The 14947-nt window shown below is 35.6% G+C and overlaps 1 protein-coding gene across 1 annotated transcript in view; it reads left to right on the top strand.

Annotated features, from left to right (window-relative positions):
* TOPAZ1 (testis and ovary specific TOPAZ 1) overlaps nucleotides 1-14947 on the top strand; it is a 36042-nt gene that overhangs the window by 6474 nt on the left and 14621 nt on the right. The window contains exons 3-8 of the mRNA XM_051610230.1: nucleotides 3735-3802; nucleotides 4975-5105; nucleotides 7066-7127; nucleotides 9448-9560; nucleotides 11772-11857; nucleotides 12576-12713. Of these exons, the coding sequence (XP_051466190.1) occupies nucleotides 3735-3802; nucleotides 4975-5105; nucleotides 7066-7127; nucleotides 9448-9560; nucleotides 11772-11857; nucleotides 12576-12713 (598 nt within the window). The remainder of the gene's footprint in view (nucleotides 1-3734; nucleotides 3803-4974; nucleotides 5106-7065; nucleotides 7128-9447; nucleotides 9561-11771; nucleotides 11858-12575; nucleotides 12714-14947) is intronic.

Genomic DNA, 14947 nt, shown 5'->3' with positions numbered 1-14947 from the left:
GTTTCACAGAATGGATGACCAGAACTTCTGAGCCCTTTGCTACCATTACCAATAAGTTTGCTATTTATATAAATACTAACTGAAAATTTTATTTGATCTTGTAAGTACTTCGTAGGGAGGACAAATATTCCCTTTCATTTTTAAGGACATTGAGTTAGAGTAACATTATCACAACCATTAGATAGATGAAAACTGAATTTGCTCAGTCATATTTCAGATTTGTTCCTGGTATCAGCTGAATGTGCTTCCCATCAGCCAGAGAAAATAAAAATGCATAGTTCTAATTTCTTAGCATTTCCCCTTAATTTGCTAAATAACCAAATTATTTTGGCTTTTTACTTTCCATAGTGTGATGCAAAGATAATTACATGGTGATTAAATGTAGTTTGTAGCAGGCAGGAACATATTAAATAACTGAATATGAGAATATTAAAATAAGGCAACAGACCTAACCACAGTTTTATCAAGTACCTTATGATATTGGTAGATAATAGTAAGAATGGCCAGGTCATACTGTTGGTTTTTAGTTTATTAGTATTTACCAGATAAAACTGGGATTTAACTTTGGCCAACCAAAAAAAGTGATTAGGCTGGTAGACTACATATTTTAAAATAAAATATTAATTATGTCAATGTCCTTTTTTTTTTTTTCATTTAGAGATATTCTAGAGTATTGTATATGTTTTCTTCTTTAGCTTCTTATTTTATGCGTACTCAATTTTGCTTTGTTGCAGTATGAGTTTATAATGCCACTTCAATCTGTCCACTTAGAACAGTGAGTCAGGACTGCAGTAATATAAACCATCTCTAACTTATATAAATATTAGTTTATATGCATCTTTTGATTAACATTTGGTTAATGTTAGCCATTACACTCTAGATGAATGTAATGTAGATGATTGTATGTAGAAGAGCAGTGCAAGCACTTAATGGCTGCAAAGGGTGGTTGTTGCTGAATGTTTTCTTTAACTGTATCTATACATAGGTTTTGTTATTATTTCCCTTCAGATTAATAAGAGTAGGCAGATGATGACAGGGAGAATCTGGATCTTTGCTAAAACTGTTTTAAGTGCATGTAAGCATCGGGATAGATGTCAGTACAGTATTTTTTGTGTACAGGTATTTTAGTCTGGCATTTGTACAGAGCAGTAAGAGCTTTATTTTTGCTAGCAGCAAGTTATTCTGGAAGTATAGCTCGGTTGTTAAAAAGCTTTATAAAGTGTGTTGAATGTTACTTATGAGTTTAATAGCATTTACATTTTAATTGTAAAGGAAACAATTGGTGCCTTAATTTGTAGTGTTCTTCCAACCAAAAAAATCTGAGATCTTTAGCAGCTTGTCAAAATGACAGATGCTATAATGAAGTAATAATTATTCAAGTTTTATTGTGAAACCAAAGCATTGAAACTTTCTGAAGGATGTACCCAGTTGATTCAGTAACTGACAAGTGTTCAGTGGCAGTTGTTAGCCACTGCAGATGTGTAAGTATTACTGTGAATCCATTTTGTTTCACCTTTTTATTTAGACACCAAGACATGTTTAGCCAATGACACTTAATCTTTGACTCTTTGTGACCTTAAAAGCTGGAGGGGACTTTTTTAGTTCTGAAAATTCAAGGATATTAATTTTTGGCATCAGGATTTCAGATAATGAGAGCACGTGTCCTTTTAGAACATACGTGTTGCAACAGTGATTGAGGTCCAAAATTCAAAGAAGTCTTTTTTTTGTGTGTGTCTTTTTTTTTTTAGGCAAACTAACAAAGCACCCAGCAAACAAATAAAGAGGCACTCAACTTTCCTATACATGTCTTTGACTTAAAGTTTCCTAACTACTGTAATTGCACTTGTGCATGTGCCCAGAGCTGATATCTCTATACAAGTAGATTTAAGTAGTACAAGCAAATCCTGTCTCTTAATCCAGGAAGATTCAGGAAAAGTTTTGTGTGTATATGTCTTGAATGGTGTGATTCAGTTAGCATGCTCTGATCTTGAGGGTAAGTTGGACTGCTTGTTCCTCTGGTGACTGCATTTTAAGAAGAGAAAAGTGAGTGCCTGGTCACTTTCAGGCATTAGTTTCCCCTCATCAGGAAAGGATTCTGGACCTGCAGCCTGAATGGGTCAGTGAGACTCCATTTTCATACGTATTTCCCTTTGCCATTTTCTGTTGTTTACCCCTGAGTGGCTCCCAACAGTGCAGGGTTTTGAATCAATCATCTGAGGTATTTCTTTCTTCTCCTGTAAGGAATCTAGACATTAACTCTCAATTGACATCCAGTATGTCTTTTCATCCCAACAGAACTGGTAGGTTCAGTCGATACCTTTGAAAGCACATCCAAAGCAATTCTTGCCCTTAGGAGACTTCTGCACTTTACTGTTTTCCATTTTGAATAAAAAGACTAAACCTGAATGCATTTTTCATATGCAAAATAACAAACTAAACATTGTGGTTTGTGTAACTTGTGCTGTAAAGAGAGATTTGTTAAAACTTAAACATCGTCAGCATGCCAAGAATATTCTGACATGGTCTAGTCTGTCTCCCATTCTAGATCTCTACAATGTGTTGACTTCTTCTGGTTCTGTCAGCACTCTTAGATTTGTCAGGCTGGTGAGCAAATGCCAAGTTCTGCAGCAAATCTAGTTCTCTGTATGTGTGTTAGGCACCTTTTTTACAAGAACTTACAAAGTGCTTCTTGAAACTATTTCACACTACACAATTAGCAGAATCTGGTAAAGAGTTGGAAGTGGCTTTTGACCTAGACACTGTTAAATATTTTCAATTTTAAGCAATGTTTATGAAGCTGACAGCTTTCTGGAACTGTCTGCACTGCAATCTTAAAAAAAAAACAAACTCAATTGTTGTGGTGGGCAAAATCGCTCAACTTTGCATTCACATAAAAAGTGGGGCAGGGAGAAAATCATCCTACAGAGACTGCCTCTTTTGTCTCTGCAAACTTGCTGTAACTTACTGTGCTCTGCTTCTTACTGTATCTTATGTATATACATAGGTATTTGTGCCTGAATGTTTGTATAGTTCCAAGTTATGCATACTGGGGAACTTTTTCATTTCCACTAGGTTATTGCAAATTTTCATTGTTCCATTTTACTAGACAGTTTGCTGTCATTATTGTCATTCACCAGCTAGGAGCTTCCACTATCTGTGATGATGACCTTGTTGTTTCATATCTTCTAGACATAATATTTTAATGTGTCTTCTTGCCTCCTGAGATTTTCTAAGGAGAAATATTTTTTTTCTCTCAGCTTATCTTTAAAACAGGTGAAGGAAGTCTCTTTCTATGAACAAATGTTTTTGTTACTCTCTTCAAGATTCATTGTTATGAAGATTGTCTTGAATATAAAATCACTATAAATCACATTTTCTAGAAGCTGATGAATTGGCTCATTAGCACAGTATTTTCATAATTTCCTATACAGAGATTTCCCTTCTCAGCATTTCAGGCAAAGGTAAAATCAGATAATGAGCTTTTACTGTCAAATTTTGGGATTTGGAATGTTTAGATTTTACTTAACATATTTGGGTGTACATGGATGGACGTAAGAAATCCAAAAGAGAGAGTTAAGAACAGTCTTACAACAGTGTGTTCCAAGTAAGGATACTGTCCACAGCTATTTTAAGTATATAAGTATTACTGAGAACATTAATTTTATGTGCCTGGTTAGATTAATCCTGCTTTTGTGCAAGGCAGAAATTTTAAATACACTTTTTGTTCAAAACAGACACATTACCATACAGGAACCTGGAATGTCAAATGATACTGAAAATTCCTGTGATTCCATGCTAAAAGGTAAGAGTCTTTGGAGACTTCAACGTGTAATCAAGCAAAGAAAGTATTGTAACAGTGGTTTGTTTCAGACTGCATGTAAAATTGATGTATTTTGAAATGGTACAAACCTGAGCCTTATAGGGAATATCTATTTTTCTGTAATATTTGTCTGTTGGTAGTACTGGGGATTTTGGTTTGGGTTTTCTTTGACATCTCTGTCATACTTCAGGCAAGGAATTGTGTTGGTTGATGAGATGATAGCAAGACACTGAGTATTGTGATAATGCTTTGGAGTATGACTCCATTGCTGCTTTGGTGTCTTGGGTTATCTAGTGAAGCCATTGATGCTTGTCTCAGTGGCTTCACAGTCTCAGGAGGACAACAAATACTACAGTTAAGGTATTCTGGATAACATTGATCCTCTTCATCTTTCAAGTGAAAACCTTAGGTATGTTGTCTTCATGCAGGTGTGTCTTGTACTGATGATCATACAGAGAGCAGTGACTATAAGATGAAAGCCTTTCCAATAATAATCTGATTGTTTCTTCCTGTATCTGGACAACATAGTGCAGCTGAAATTAATTCATGTGATCCAGTGAAACAGTGAATTTCTTTTCTAGGCAGACCTCTTCTGTTGTACACAACCAGCTGCTTCAGAAAACTGCAGTCAGGTGTTCTGTTCATTTCCTGTGGCATCTGCAAAAGGTGCTGACATTTCCTGACACTGAGTTCTCATTGATTTTACTGTATTACAGGAATTCAGGGTTTCTCAGAACTATCTCTGTTTAGTTCAGGGTCGCATCATGTCATTATGATTAGCTTTATCCCCTTCTTCAGCAAAGACTGTCTTTATTTACTTAGCACATCACTATACATATCTTTGGCTGTGCTTTAATTTATTTCTAAAATGCTGAATTCAGTATTATATAAATAAACCTGTTGTACTGTTCTACAGGGGCTATTACAGACCATACAGCTTGGATAGAATTCTAATTGCCATTTCAGTTTAATACTTACTTAAAATGCCTCATGCTTTAAAGGTGAAATAATTTTACATGTACATTTCACATTTAGGAAGCCCTAAGAGTTCTTAAATGTCATTCGTGTTAAGGCTTTGTAATATTTAGGAAATGGAAGCTTTGTTGTCTTCTAGCATGGGAAGCATGTGAAGTAATGTGTTCATACATTTTCAGCTACAGATATTAAAACCCACAACTCCTCCAGTGGAAGCAGTCCTTTGGGAGATGTTACTGGGGATTTTCTTGAAGATGGGCAACTGGGAGAACTAGATGAACTTCTGAAGAGTTACGATGTGGATGATAAGGTACAGAGAAATATTGGATAATTCTAATTATTAAATTTGTTTTATCAACAACATTTTTAATTTCCTGTAGTAAAAAGAATAGATTACTGTGCTATTGACAACGTAAGTTTTTCTTAACAGAATGTATTTTTTTAACTTGGCACTAATAATTCATCCTCAATTTTGAAATTAACCAAAATACTGTTAAATCAGTTGATAACAATAATTCTGTGTTATCAGTTGCATGAAAATTAGTGCCCCAGTGAACACCTAAGAGTACTGTTGTGCATACATGACATTTTTACATAACATACCTAGTTTTAAAAGCTTGTAGTGAATGCTTCTCACCACACAGACCCTGAAGGAGGGAGTGGTGTCAGAAAGCTGGGGGACACTGCACAGCCATCGTGAATCCAAGGAGGATCATTCTTGAGCTCATTACTTGAGCAGAAAGGCTATTAGATTAACATACTGACTTTCTGGCAGTTCAGAGGGAACATGCCTCTGAAACCATTTTCTTGCTCACTGACTTTCTCTGACCTTTCTACTCTCTCTGTCCTCCTTCCTCTAGATAATAAGTCTAGGTCTTTTAAGACTTGCTGAAGTTTTATACTGTTTACTTTGATAATGTATTGGAATTTAGATCTCACTGGTGCTTAGACGTAGCTGCTTGTACCATTTACTGTTTTCCACTACTTCAAGAGTGGATAGTTGTGTTATCTAGATAAATTAAACTGTAAAAATCACATGGCTAAAAATGGATGAGTAATATATAAGGTAATCAAATAGCAGGCAGTCAGTTTCCCTGGTGAAATAATTATTGAAAAGCAGATTAGAAACATTTCCTTCAGCAAATGGAATTTGGGCTGGTAACATCTGATTCTTAAAGTGATCAGCAGCAGTTTGTTCCCTGACTTCTTATAGAGGATAAAAGGGTCTGTCAAGTAGTACAGGTTACTGGAGGTGAGATACTTTTTGCAGTATTGCCAGGTCAGTCCCAGTTGGGCTACTTCATACTATTGTGGCTTTATAAAATCAGTGTCCTAGTGTTTTTCCTTTTCTGTTATATGTAACAGTAAATATGTACAACTAATATCACCCAAACCTCAAACTTAACCAAACTTAAGCTGCAAAATATGTGCTACAGTCCAAAACCTGTTCCTGCATGTGGTCAGAGTAGTAGCTGTGGGGAGTGGAATGGTAGAACACTTGTTGCAAGTGTTCTACTGTTTGAGGTGATTTGGGGGGGTTGATTTTTTTGAAGACTTTTCCAACTAATAATGCTGTGTGAAGTACAAAAACTTACCGTGGAGAAAACCCTAAAAATATCTGGGGAACTGGTAAAATGAAGTTTGGAAATTTGATGAGAGCATATCCATCTCCAATTCTTTGGCAATCATAAATTTGTGATATAACATGAAGTTCAAGTTGCTTCAGGAGTAATGGACAAAACAAATCCAGGGTTACGTGACTTTGTTCTATGTAAGTTATTTCAGATTCCCACCCCTAAATATTTTAGATGCTGTCTCTTTTCTCCTTCTTTGGGGATTTCCTACTTGTGCACGATGGTGCACAGCTGAGCAAAAGCCTTAGCTTTCTCCTCAATACAGCTTTAAGTTTTCATTGCACTTGATGGAATGTCTTCTGTGGTTTCTACACATCTGTCAGGTGCAGTTGAAATTGGACAGTGGGCCTAAAAATTGCTGGTATTGTAAGTGTGAGTGAAGAGAAGTGCAGACTATCATGTCACCTTTTTTCCAATTAATGATAACTATTTTGAAGATCACAGAGCCTAATGGCAGTGCGTGCATAATAAAAATGGTGTAAGAGTAACCCTACAGTCCACATTACAGTTTTTACAGTCAAGACTGTATTATCACACCTTCCAATGATTGCTAACAGTTCTAAGTATGTAGTGTAAAGCGTAACAGACTTAATAGTGCTTTGCTCTGTCTGAAAGTACATTTTAAATATCTTACAGTTCACCTTTGCAGATGGAGTGCCTGATGTTGAACAAGAAAAAAAGGATGAAGCTGAAAACAGGTATATATACTGTGTCCTTTGTGTAACCTGTGATTTTCCCCAGTTACTGTACAAATGAAATGTGACGTTTTTACTTGAACACTATCAGCATTTTCATTCAATTTTCAATGTTATTGTGACTATACAATGAAGAAAATCAATGTGTGAAATAATATAATTTCACTGTGCAAAGTGTAAGACAAGTATAGTCACAGACTGACAGGACAATAGAAGTTAGTTGGTCATCTGGCTAGTGATGAAATGTATCTGCTTCATACCAGTGTCTCAGCTTGGCATCTCAATGTGAGTATAGCCACAACAGCACTTACAGAGCTTAAATTATTAAAAAAAATAATAAAACTCAAGTAGACTTTCAGCTTTCTTTTCTGCCTTTTGGAACTTTCTAAACTGATGAAAGAACTGAAAGATCTCATTCAAATTCAGGCTGACATATATTTGAATAACAGTAGATAAAGGAGCTTAAAAAACATGGCATGTGAAGTTAAGCACGTGCTTTACTGTTCTGCTAGTTTCAAGCTGTGCTTGCAGTGTTTATTGTACATCTGACTTACAGTGTCAGACTAAGAAACTTCCTTTCAGTATCTTCCCCAAAATTAAGCAGAATAAGACTTTGTAGAAAAACTATACTTAACTGATGGAATACTTCAGTAATTAGAAGAGAAATAACAGATATTTCAGAGTTATTTTCACAACAATCAAGAAACTTTAGCTAGCATAGAAGAGGGTATTGCTTTTTTCTAGCACTAGACACATTTCTGTGACAGGCTTGAAGTGTACCAGAAATTCATTAAATGAGAATATTGCATCTTTTCATTAATCCACTAGAGAGCTCCAAGCTCCTCCTTCTGGTAAAATACCCATTTAAATTTACCTTAGTAGCACAAATAGTTCTTTATGCTATAGAATAAGTTGATTATGCTGAATAAAATGTTTGTGCAAGTGATAACTGCATTACTTCATTCCTTAGTTGAAATGCAGTACTCTGCAGTTAGAGAAGAGGCATTTACTCCTTCACTTGAAGTCAAACTGTTTTCTCTAGTTTTACTCAAAAATGTTACCATTGCAAAGCTTCATCTAGAAGAAAACATAGTTACTGTACTTATTTAGCAAACTCTACTTCTAGAGATGCTTGTTCTGAAAAAAAGAAATTTGTTACAGCTATATAGTTTACAATTCCTGGCAAAGTTACGTGTAGTTTCTTGTCTAGATTAAAAAGAGTGCTGAGAATGTTATCCTGAAGGTAAGTTGCTATGGAAATCCTGTTGTCAGATCTGAGGCTGGCATCACAAGCATTAAAAAAAATTACATGAATACTTGAAAATCTTAAGTAACTGGATCTGCAGAATTTTTTCCTCTGGATACCATACAGTACATTAACTAGAATAAAAGAAAAATTGATATTGAAGAATTTGAGTATGTTAGAATTTATTCTTCCCTGCCATAGCATTTTTTATTTCAAACTGTATTAAAAACTGTGCAATTTAGGAAATATTTTAATTACCCTAACTATAAGAAGTATTAAGTAGCTAGAATGTCCCTCTCATAGGGGATAGCAAGTCTCTTTCTGTCTCCAAACTGGAAGCAGTTTAAAATGTCCTTTGTAGTGAACCTAGATTCTCAGTTGAAGGGAGGAAGCGAGGAACATCTCATGAAAGAGTGTTTTTTTCTGTAACTTTATTTACAAATAAGAAAGAAATCACTAAGTATTTTGCTAGCAGTATTTGAAGGTTATTTTGGAAAACATCACATTTTAGGAGTTTAATCATCTGGAGCGTACATATTTGGGAGTGGTTAAGGGCAGAACACTCTTTAATTGGAGTTCTCTTTGAAATCACCTGAATCTTCTGCTGAGTAGTCACTTATTAAGAAAGAAAAGAGCTGGGTCTTCAGATGTCATTTCAAAGGCTTTGTGGATTACTTCTTTGGCAGATACTACATAACAGACTACTGAAAAGTAGATGTTTCTTCAGAGGTGACAGAAATAATCTGTCTTGCTGTCAGCATGACGAAAATAAATAGTGGTTCACAGGTGCCTTTTCTACTTATTTATTGAATTTCATATAGTTACACTTTAGTACAGAATAATTTCAGCTGAGATCATTATCGGATTAGATCATGCAATGGGAGTAATGAAAGTAAAAGTTGTTGTGACTTGTAGCTATTTAAATTTGCAAGTTTATAAGTGTTGTGTTAATTGTTGAAGAAATTAAAATCTTTTATACGCTTAACCCCCCTTTTTAGATGTTACGTATATGGGAGAAGCACCTGTTTAATATGGCTAAACAGATTTTTTTGTTTTTTTTTTTTAAATATTCAACAGCGACTGTAAATACAGAGATCTTGTGAAATGTGAATTGCTGTCAGGATTGCCATTGCATCCCCCAAAAGTAGATGTCCTCAGTGAAGCTACACAGATGAAAACCCAGACAAATGGTATTGTGTGCTGTACTGGTGAACCCTGTAGAATTCATTATTTTTTTTAACTGTGTTTTATTTACCTATAAAATCATAAGGAATTTCTTAAGAATTTCTTAAATTCCTGAAGAATTTGCTGGGAATTGCTTTTAGTTTGCATACACAGAACCAAAAATGCAATTGCTCATACACTAGATTAGTAGGTTTTTTTAGTAGAATCCTATTTGGTAGGATCAAACAGCAATAATTCTATCTTGATATTTATGGTTATTGGATACTTCAGTGGTACAGAAGTGCCTGTGTTCTTAGTATTTTGACACATAATGTTTGAGCCATGTTATTGGTAACTTGTTTTTCTTAATTTGTGGTCAGAGAACGTGACTGCAGGTTTTCTTGGTTGGTTGTAATCTCTGGCAAAACATGACCAAGGAATTTGTCCACCTTGCCAGAGGTCAGAACTCTCTTGTTTATACCAATTCAAATGTTTGTGAGGCAGTCACTAGACTAGATCAAGGAAATGGTCTAGATTTAAAAATCAAAATTCTTTTTGACCTGGTATATTTCACTACTGGGACAGGTACCTCCTAAGTGTCTCTGCCACCAGAGAAATCATGTAATGGAACTAGTCAGTCTCCTTCTCTTTTTCTCTGCAGGTAACTCTGACATTTAGGCTTACATAGTTTTACTTGATGGACAAGATAGAGAGAAAGGGGAATTTACTGCTTATGGATAGATACTGCATTCTGTTTCTTTTCAACAGCTGTTTTGGAAATCAGTGTTTTTAGAATTAGTGGTTAATACAGAAGTTCATAAACATGGATTTCCTCTGTTGAGATTAGTGACAGTAGTTCGTGCTTAATCAAGTTACACAGTCAGTCTGAGCTTGTAGAATGATTTTATCATTGTCATTTAACAGTATTTTCAGGAAGTGCAAGAAACATAGGTGCTATTAAAAGCAACTGTGAAATATGTCTCTAGACTACAGTAGTTTGAAACTGCTTATGTCTTTTGCTTTTACAGTGTGTACACCTTCTGAGTTCTTCTCAATCTTCTTCATAAAATAATGTGAAGCTGTTGCCAAAGCAAGAGTTTCTGTGTTAAGAGAGGGCAAAACAGTCTCTTTTTCCCCAGAGCTGTGCAGGCAGGATTGGCCATTTAACTTTAGTGCTTGGTCCACTCCCCTACTAGTTTGACATACAATTGACAGGGAGACTACAAACTGTTGAAAGGACCTGGTCAGCAAATCTGTGCTGTGGGGACAGCAAGAATCTGGAGGAAAGACTTCTGAGCTAAAGTTCCCAGGGACGTTTTTCTGCAGCTAGTGCTTGACCATTTTTTCAGTCTTTTTCCTGCCACTAAATTTATCTAATCCTGAATTCACCAAATTGCCTACCATCACTACACAAAATCATGCACCTGTCACACTATGTAACATTTAGATATTTAATTGTTCCACCTTGTATTTCTCCTTCCTATTGTGATAGTCCTGTCTGTTCAGAAAGACATGCAGATTAAGAACTGTGTACCTCGTGCAAGCCTCTAGAAGAGCATGCATCATTATTGGATGCTCTTCAGTAAGTAGAGTTTGTCAGAAAGGGCTGAGCACTCTGCCTTTTGGATGCCTGCTTCTTTCAAGGGGCCAGACAGAAACTCTAGAAAGCAAGGCATTCAGAAGTTCTTATTTCTCTTTAGGTACAGAGTTGAAATTTGAACTTTCATCTTCCATTAACATGATTCATTTTTTTCAGAGAAAAAACATCTGTTATAATAATGACAGTTCATGGTTAAGAAGCCAGTAACTTAACACTGGGCTTAAGCTTGATATTGCACTGCTTAAAACATATGAAAGGTTTTGTTTCAGTTCTGGAAAAATAGTTTAAATGTATGGCTGGTGATGTGGGGGTTTTTTCCTTTTGAAATTAAAACTTCTTGATATTTTTATTCTAATTCTTTTCTTATCTAAGTTAGATTAGAAACCTTGGATAAAGCAGTTAAGTTTTTAATTTAAATGTGCTTATTCTAGAAGTTTGTGTAAAGTCTCAGTTTTAGGATAGTTAACAAACTGTAGCTTAAATTACTGGCTTTAGATTGTATTAATAACATTTTCATTAATCAATGCTGTTACTTGAAGGAACTATAAATATAAAGGAGAATAAGATAAATGTGAGTGGTTTTAGTATGATTCATTTTATTACGTGATCCACTTATTGCCCTCATCCTAATTTTTAGATTACAGATTTTCAGAAAAAAGTCCAGTACTGCCATTGAAAAGTTACGGAGATTTTGAGCCATGGACAATGGAAAAAAATACAATTGTGAGTTCTTAAATCTTTAATGATTTCTGATCCTTTGGCACTAACTTTGTTATGATTATTCTGACAATTCTCCATGTATCTAGTCAGAAATCATTAATCTATGTATGCTTATGTTTTGACTCCTCTAAAGATGTTATCACTAAGTAAATACAATTTCTGAGAACAAAATCAATGATGAGAAGACTGCTATTCACAGTGGAGCTTTGTTCATTTCTGTTTCCAGGTTAAGTAAAATCAAATAATGGTTTTTGCTTTATAGTTTTTGTAGACCTGAAGAGCAGGCAGGTTTTCACATGTTTAAGACAGACTGCATTATTCATTATGCTGGGCACTGAAAAAGAGTACAGGGAATTGATGCCCCAGCATTCTCAGACTGTTATCTGCAGCCATGGCAAGAGTTTGTCACCTTTCTTCCTTCTCTTTACTCATTGTCCATCTCATTTGGCAGTTCTTGCATTCTGTTTGTTTGTGGTCTTCAAGACAGGTACATTTTTTGTGTTAGACATTAACATGACATGGGATTGATCCTGGTCTGCTGTGAAGTGCAGATACAGTAGAGAGATAAAGGTTGTTTCAGAGGTTTAATTGCAGATAACCTTTTTGTTTTGCTTTTCTTTATAATTTGTAGGTATTTTGAAATTCTCAGGAAAAAAGAGCATGTTGGCTTTCAAAAAATATTATCTATTGGGTTTTCTCTGCTTGTTTTATTTTATTTTAGGTTTCTCATTCAGTCCAGCAGATGCTCGAGATGATTGAATTGCCCCGTAAATACTGCAGATTTTATTTCATGACTTTGCGTGGGTGTGAAAGAGCAAAATGTTGGTTTTGGCACGTTCCTGAACAAGGAGATGAAAAGGTAAAGGTATTTGTTGAAGAAAGGAACAAATTTTAAGTGTGAACACTTTTTCATTGCAAAATGACATCTCCTTTGTTCATTTGTATCTGAAAAGTAAGTAAGAAATCAAATATGAAAATGTGAAAAATAACTACTGGTGAACCTGTTAGATATAAATACTAAAAAAAAAAGAAAGGTAGCTTCTAAAGGAGCTTTTCCATCTCCTTCATACCTTACTGAGTCAGAATTTTTAAAATAGATCAGTGTAATTTGGTTTTATTTTCCTTAATGTTTCCTCTTTCCTTTTTTATGTCTCAAAAACAAAAACAAAACCAAAGCAAACAAAAAATTAAATTATTTGCCTAAAACTATTAAAAGTCCATTTCATTTTATTATAGTAGTGGTGTAGTACTCAGCACACTTACTCTTCTGCCTAGCAAACATAGCTTAACTTTCTTGGTAGTCTGGAAGATAGAGCTCTTGTAGTGAGTCCAGAGGAGGGCCACAAAAATCATCAGAGGGCTGGAGCACCTCTCCTGTGAAGACAGGCTAAGAGAGTTGGGGCTGTTCATCCTGGAGAAGGCTCAAAGGATACCTTACAGTGGCCTTCCGATACCTGAAGGGGCTATGGGAAAGCTGGGAAGGGACTTTTTCACAAGGGCTTGTAGCAGTAGGATGAAGAGAAGTAACTTCAAAGTGAAGGAGGGTTGGGCATTCCAAAGTAATTCTTCACTATGAGGATGATAAGACATCGGAACAGGTTGACCAAAGAGGTTGTGGATGCCCCATCCCTGGAAGTGTTCAAGGCCAGGCTGGATGGGGCTTTGAGCAAGCTGGTCTAGTGGGAGGTGTCCCTGCTCATGCAGGGGGGTTGGAACTAGATGATCTTTAAGGTCTCCAGACCTAAATAATTCTGTGATTCTGTGATTCTATGAATTGTCTATTTAAAAATTATGATAGGCCAAGCACCTCATGGTGGCACCAAAGTACACAAATGGAAAACAGGTAAAGCAGCAACAAAGTAATCTAGTCAAATACAGGGGAAATAAATCTCTTTAGGAACTGTTATGCAGGCTGCTAGCCCACTTGCTTCGTATTGCCTTTTCAGTGATGATTGTTACAAGAATTTCTGAAGCAGGTACCTTTCCCCGTAATGGAAGTTCCATCCTTTTTTATTAAGTAACTTTTGGATTCTTTATGTGTCTTAACCTACTAGGATTTAGTACTCTTCACGGTTGAGGTTAACCACACAACACAAGTGATGTAATTCATAAAAACATCATGGATTTTGAAAATCAGCACACTCAGCAAGTTGTACAAGTTACCAGATGTATTTTTTTTAAGTTGCCTTTAATTTCACACAGTGAAATTTTGCTCCCCAAAGTATTTAAAGTGTGTATCTTAAAGATGAGTAGAAGTATCTGATGAATCCAGACTTCTCAGTGATGCCTAGTGAAAGGCATAGAGACAGTGGGCATAAAGGAAAATTACAGGAAATTCAGTTTATGTGTAAGAAGAACTTTTTTTTTACTGTGAGGGCAGTCAAACACTAGAACAGGTTGGCCAGGGAGGTTTTGGAATCCCCATCCTCAAAGACATTCAGAACCTGACTGGGCGTGGTCCTGAGCAACCTAAGCCATTTGACCCTGTTTTTAGCAGAAGAGTTGGATTAGATGGTTTACAGAGATGCCTTCCAACCTCTGCTGTTACGTGATTCTGCTTATTTACCAAAATACTTTGATATGTAGTACTTGCTTGAATGACACTTGAAACTAGAAGATAGGTAATAATTGCACAGTTACAACAAATAAGTGGTTTGAAAATGTGTTTATGCAAGCTGTATTTATTTGTCTGATTTTATCTTGGTTTTGTGCACCTTATTCATTAACTTTTTTGGATTCACGTTGTATCCTCTAAAGAAGTGTTTACTTTTTGTGACTTCCTGCTGTCTTTTTCCTCAATCCTGTGAGCCTTTAACTAGAAACAAAAGGTATAAAATAGGAAGTGGTTTTTTTTTATTGATGTTGTCTTGCAACTTCAGGGCCTTGGGTGTATGCTTCTGTTGTGTTAGGGTTTTTTTAATCTGCCTTACTAAAGAAATGAGACTTATAGTTGCACTATCCTTTTGTAACTGTCTCTAGCTGCCTTTAAATAATTTTCTAACCTGCTGGTCAGTTTCAGCAATATTTAGTATGGAGTGTGTGTCTCAAAGATGCCACTGTGTCCATAAACAGAATCTCTTGTAAAAAAGATAC

This window comes from Apus apus, chromosome 2 (assembly GCF_020740795.1).
Source record: "Apus apus isolate bApuApu2 chromosome 2, bApuApu2.pri.cur, whole genome shotgun sequence".
NCBI lineage: Eukaryota > Metazoa > Chordata > Aves > Apodiformes > Apodidae > Apus > Apus apus.
Note: the sequence above shows the minus strand (reverse complement) of the source record. Positions and strands in the feature narration are given on the sequence as shown.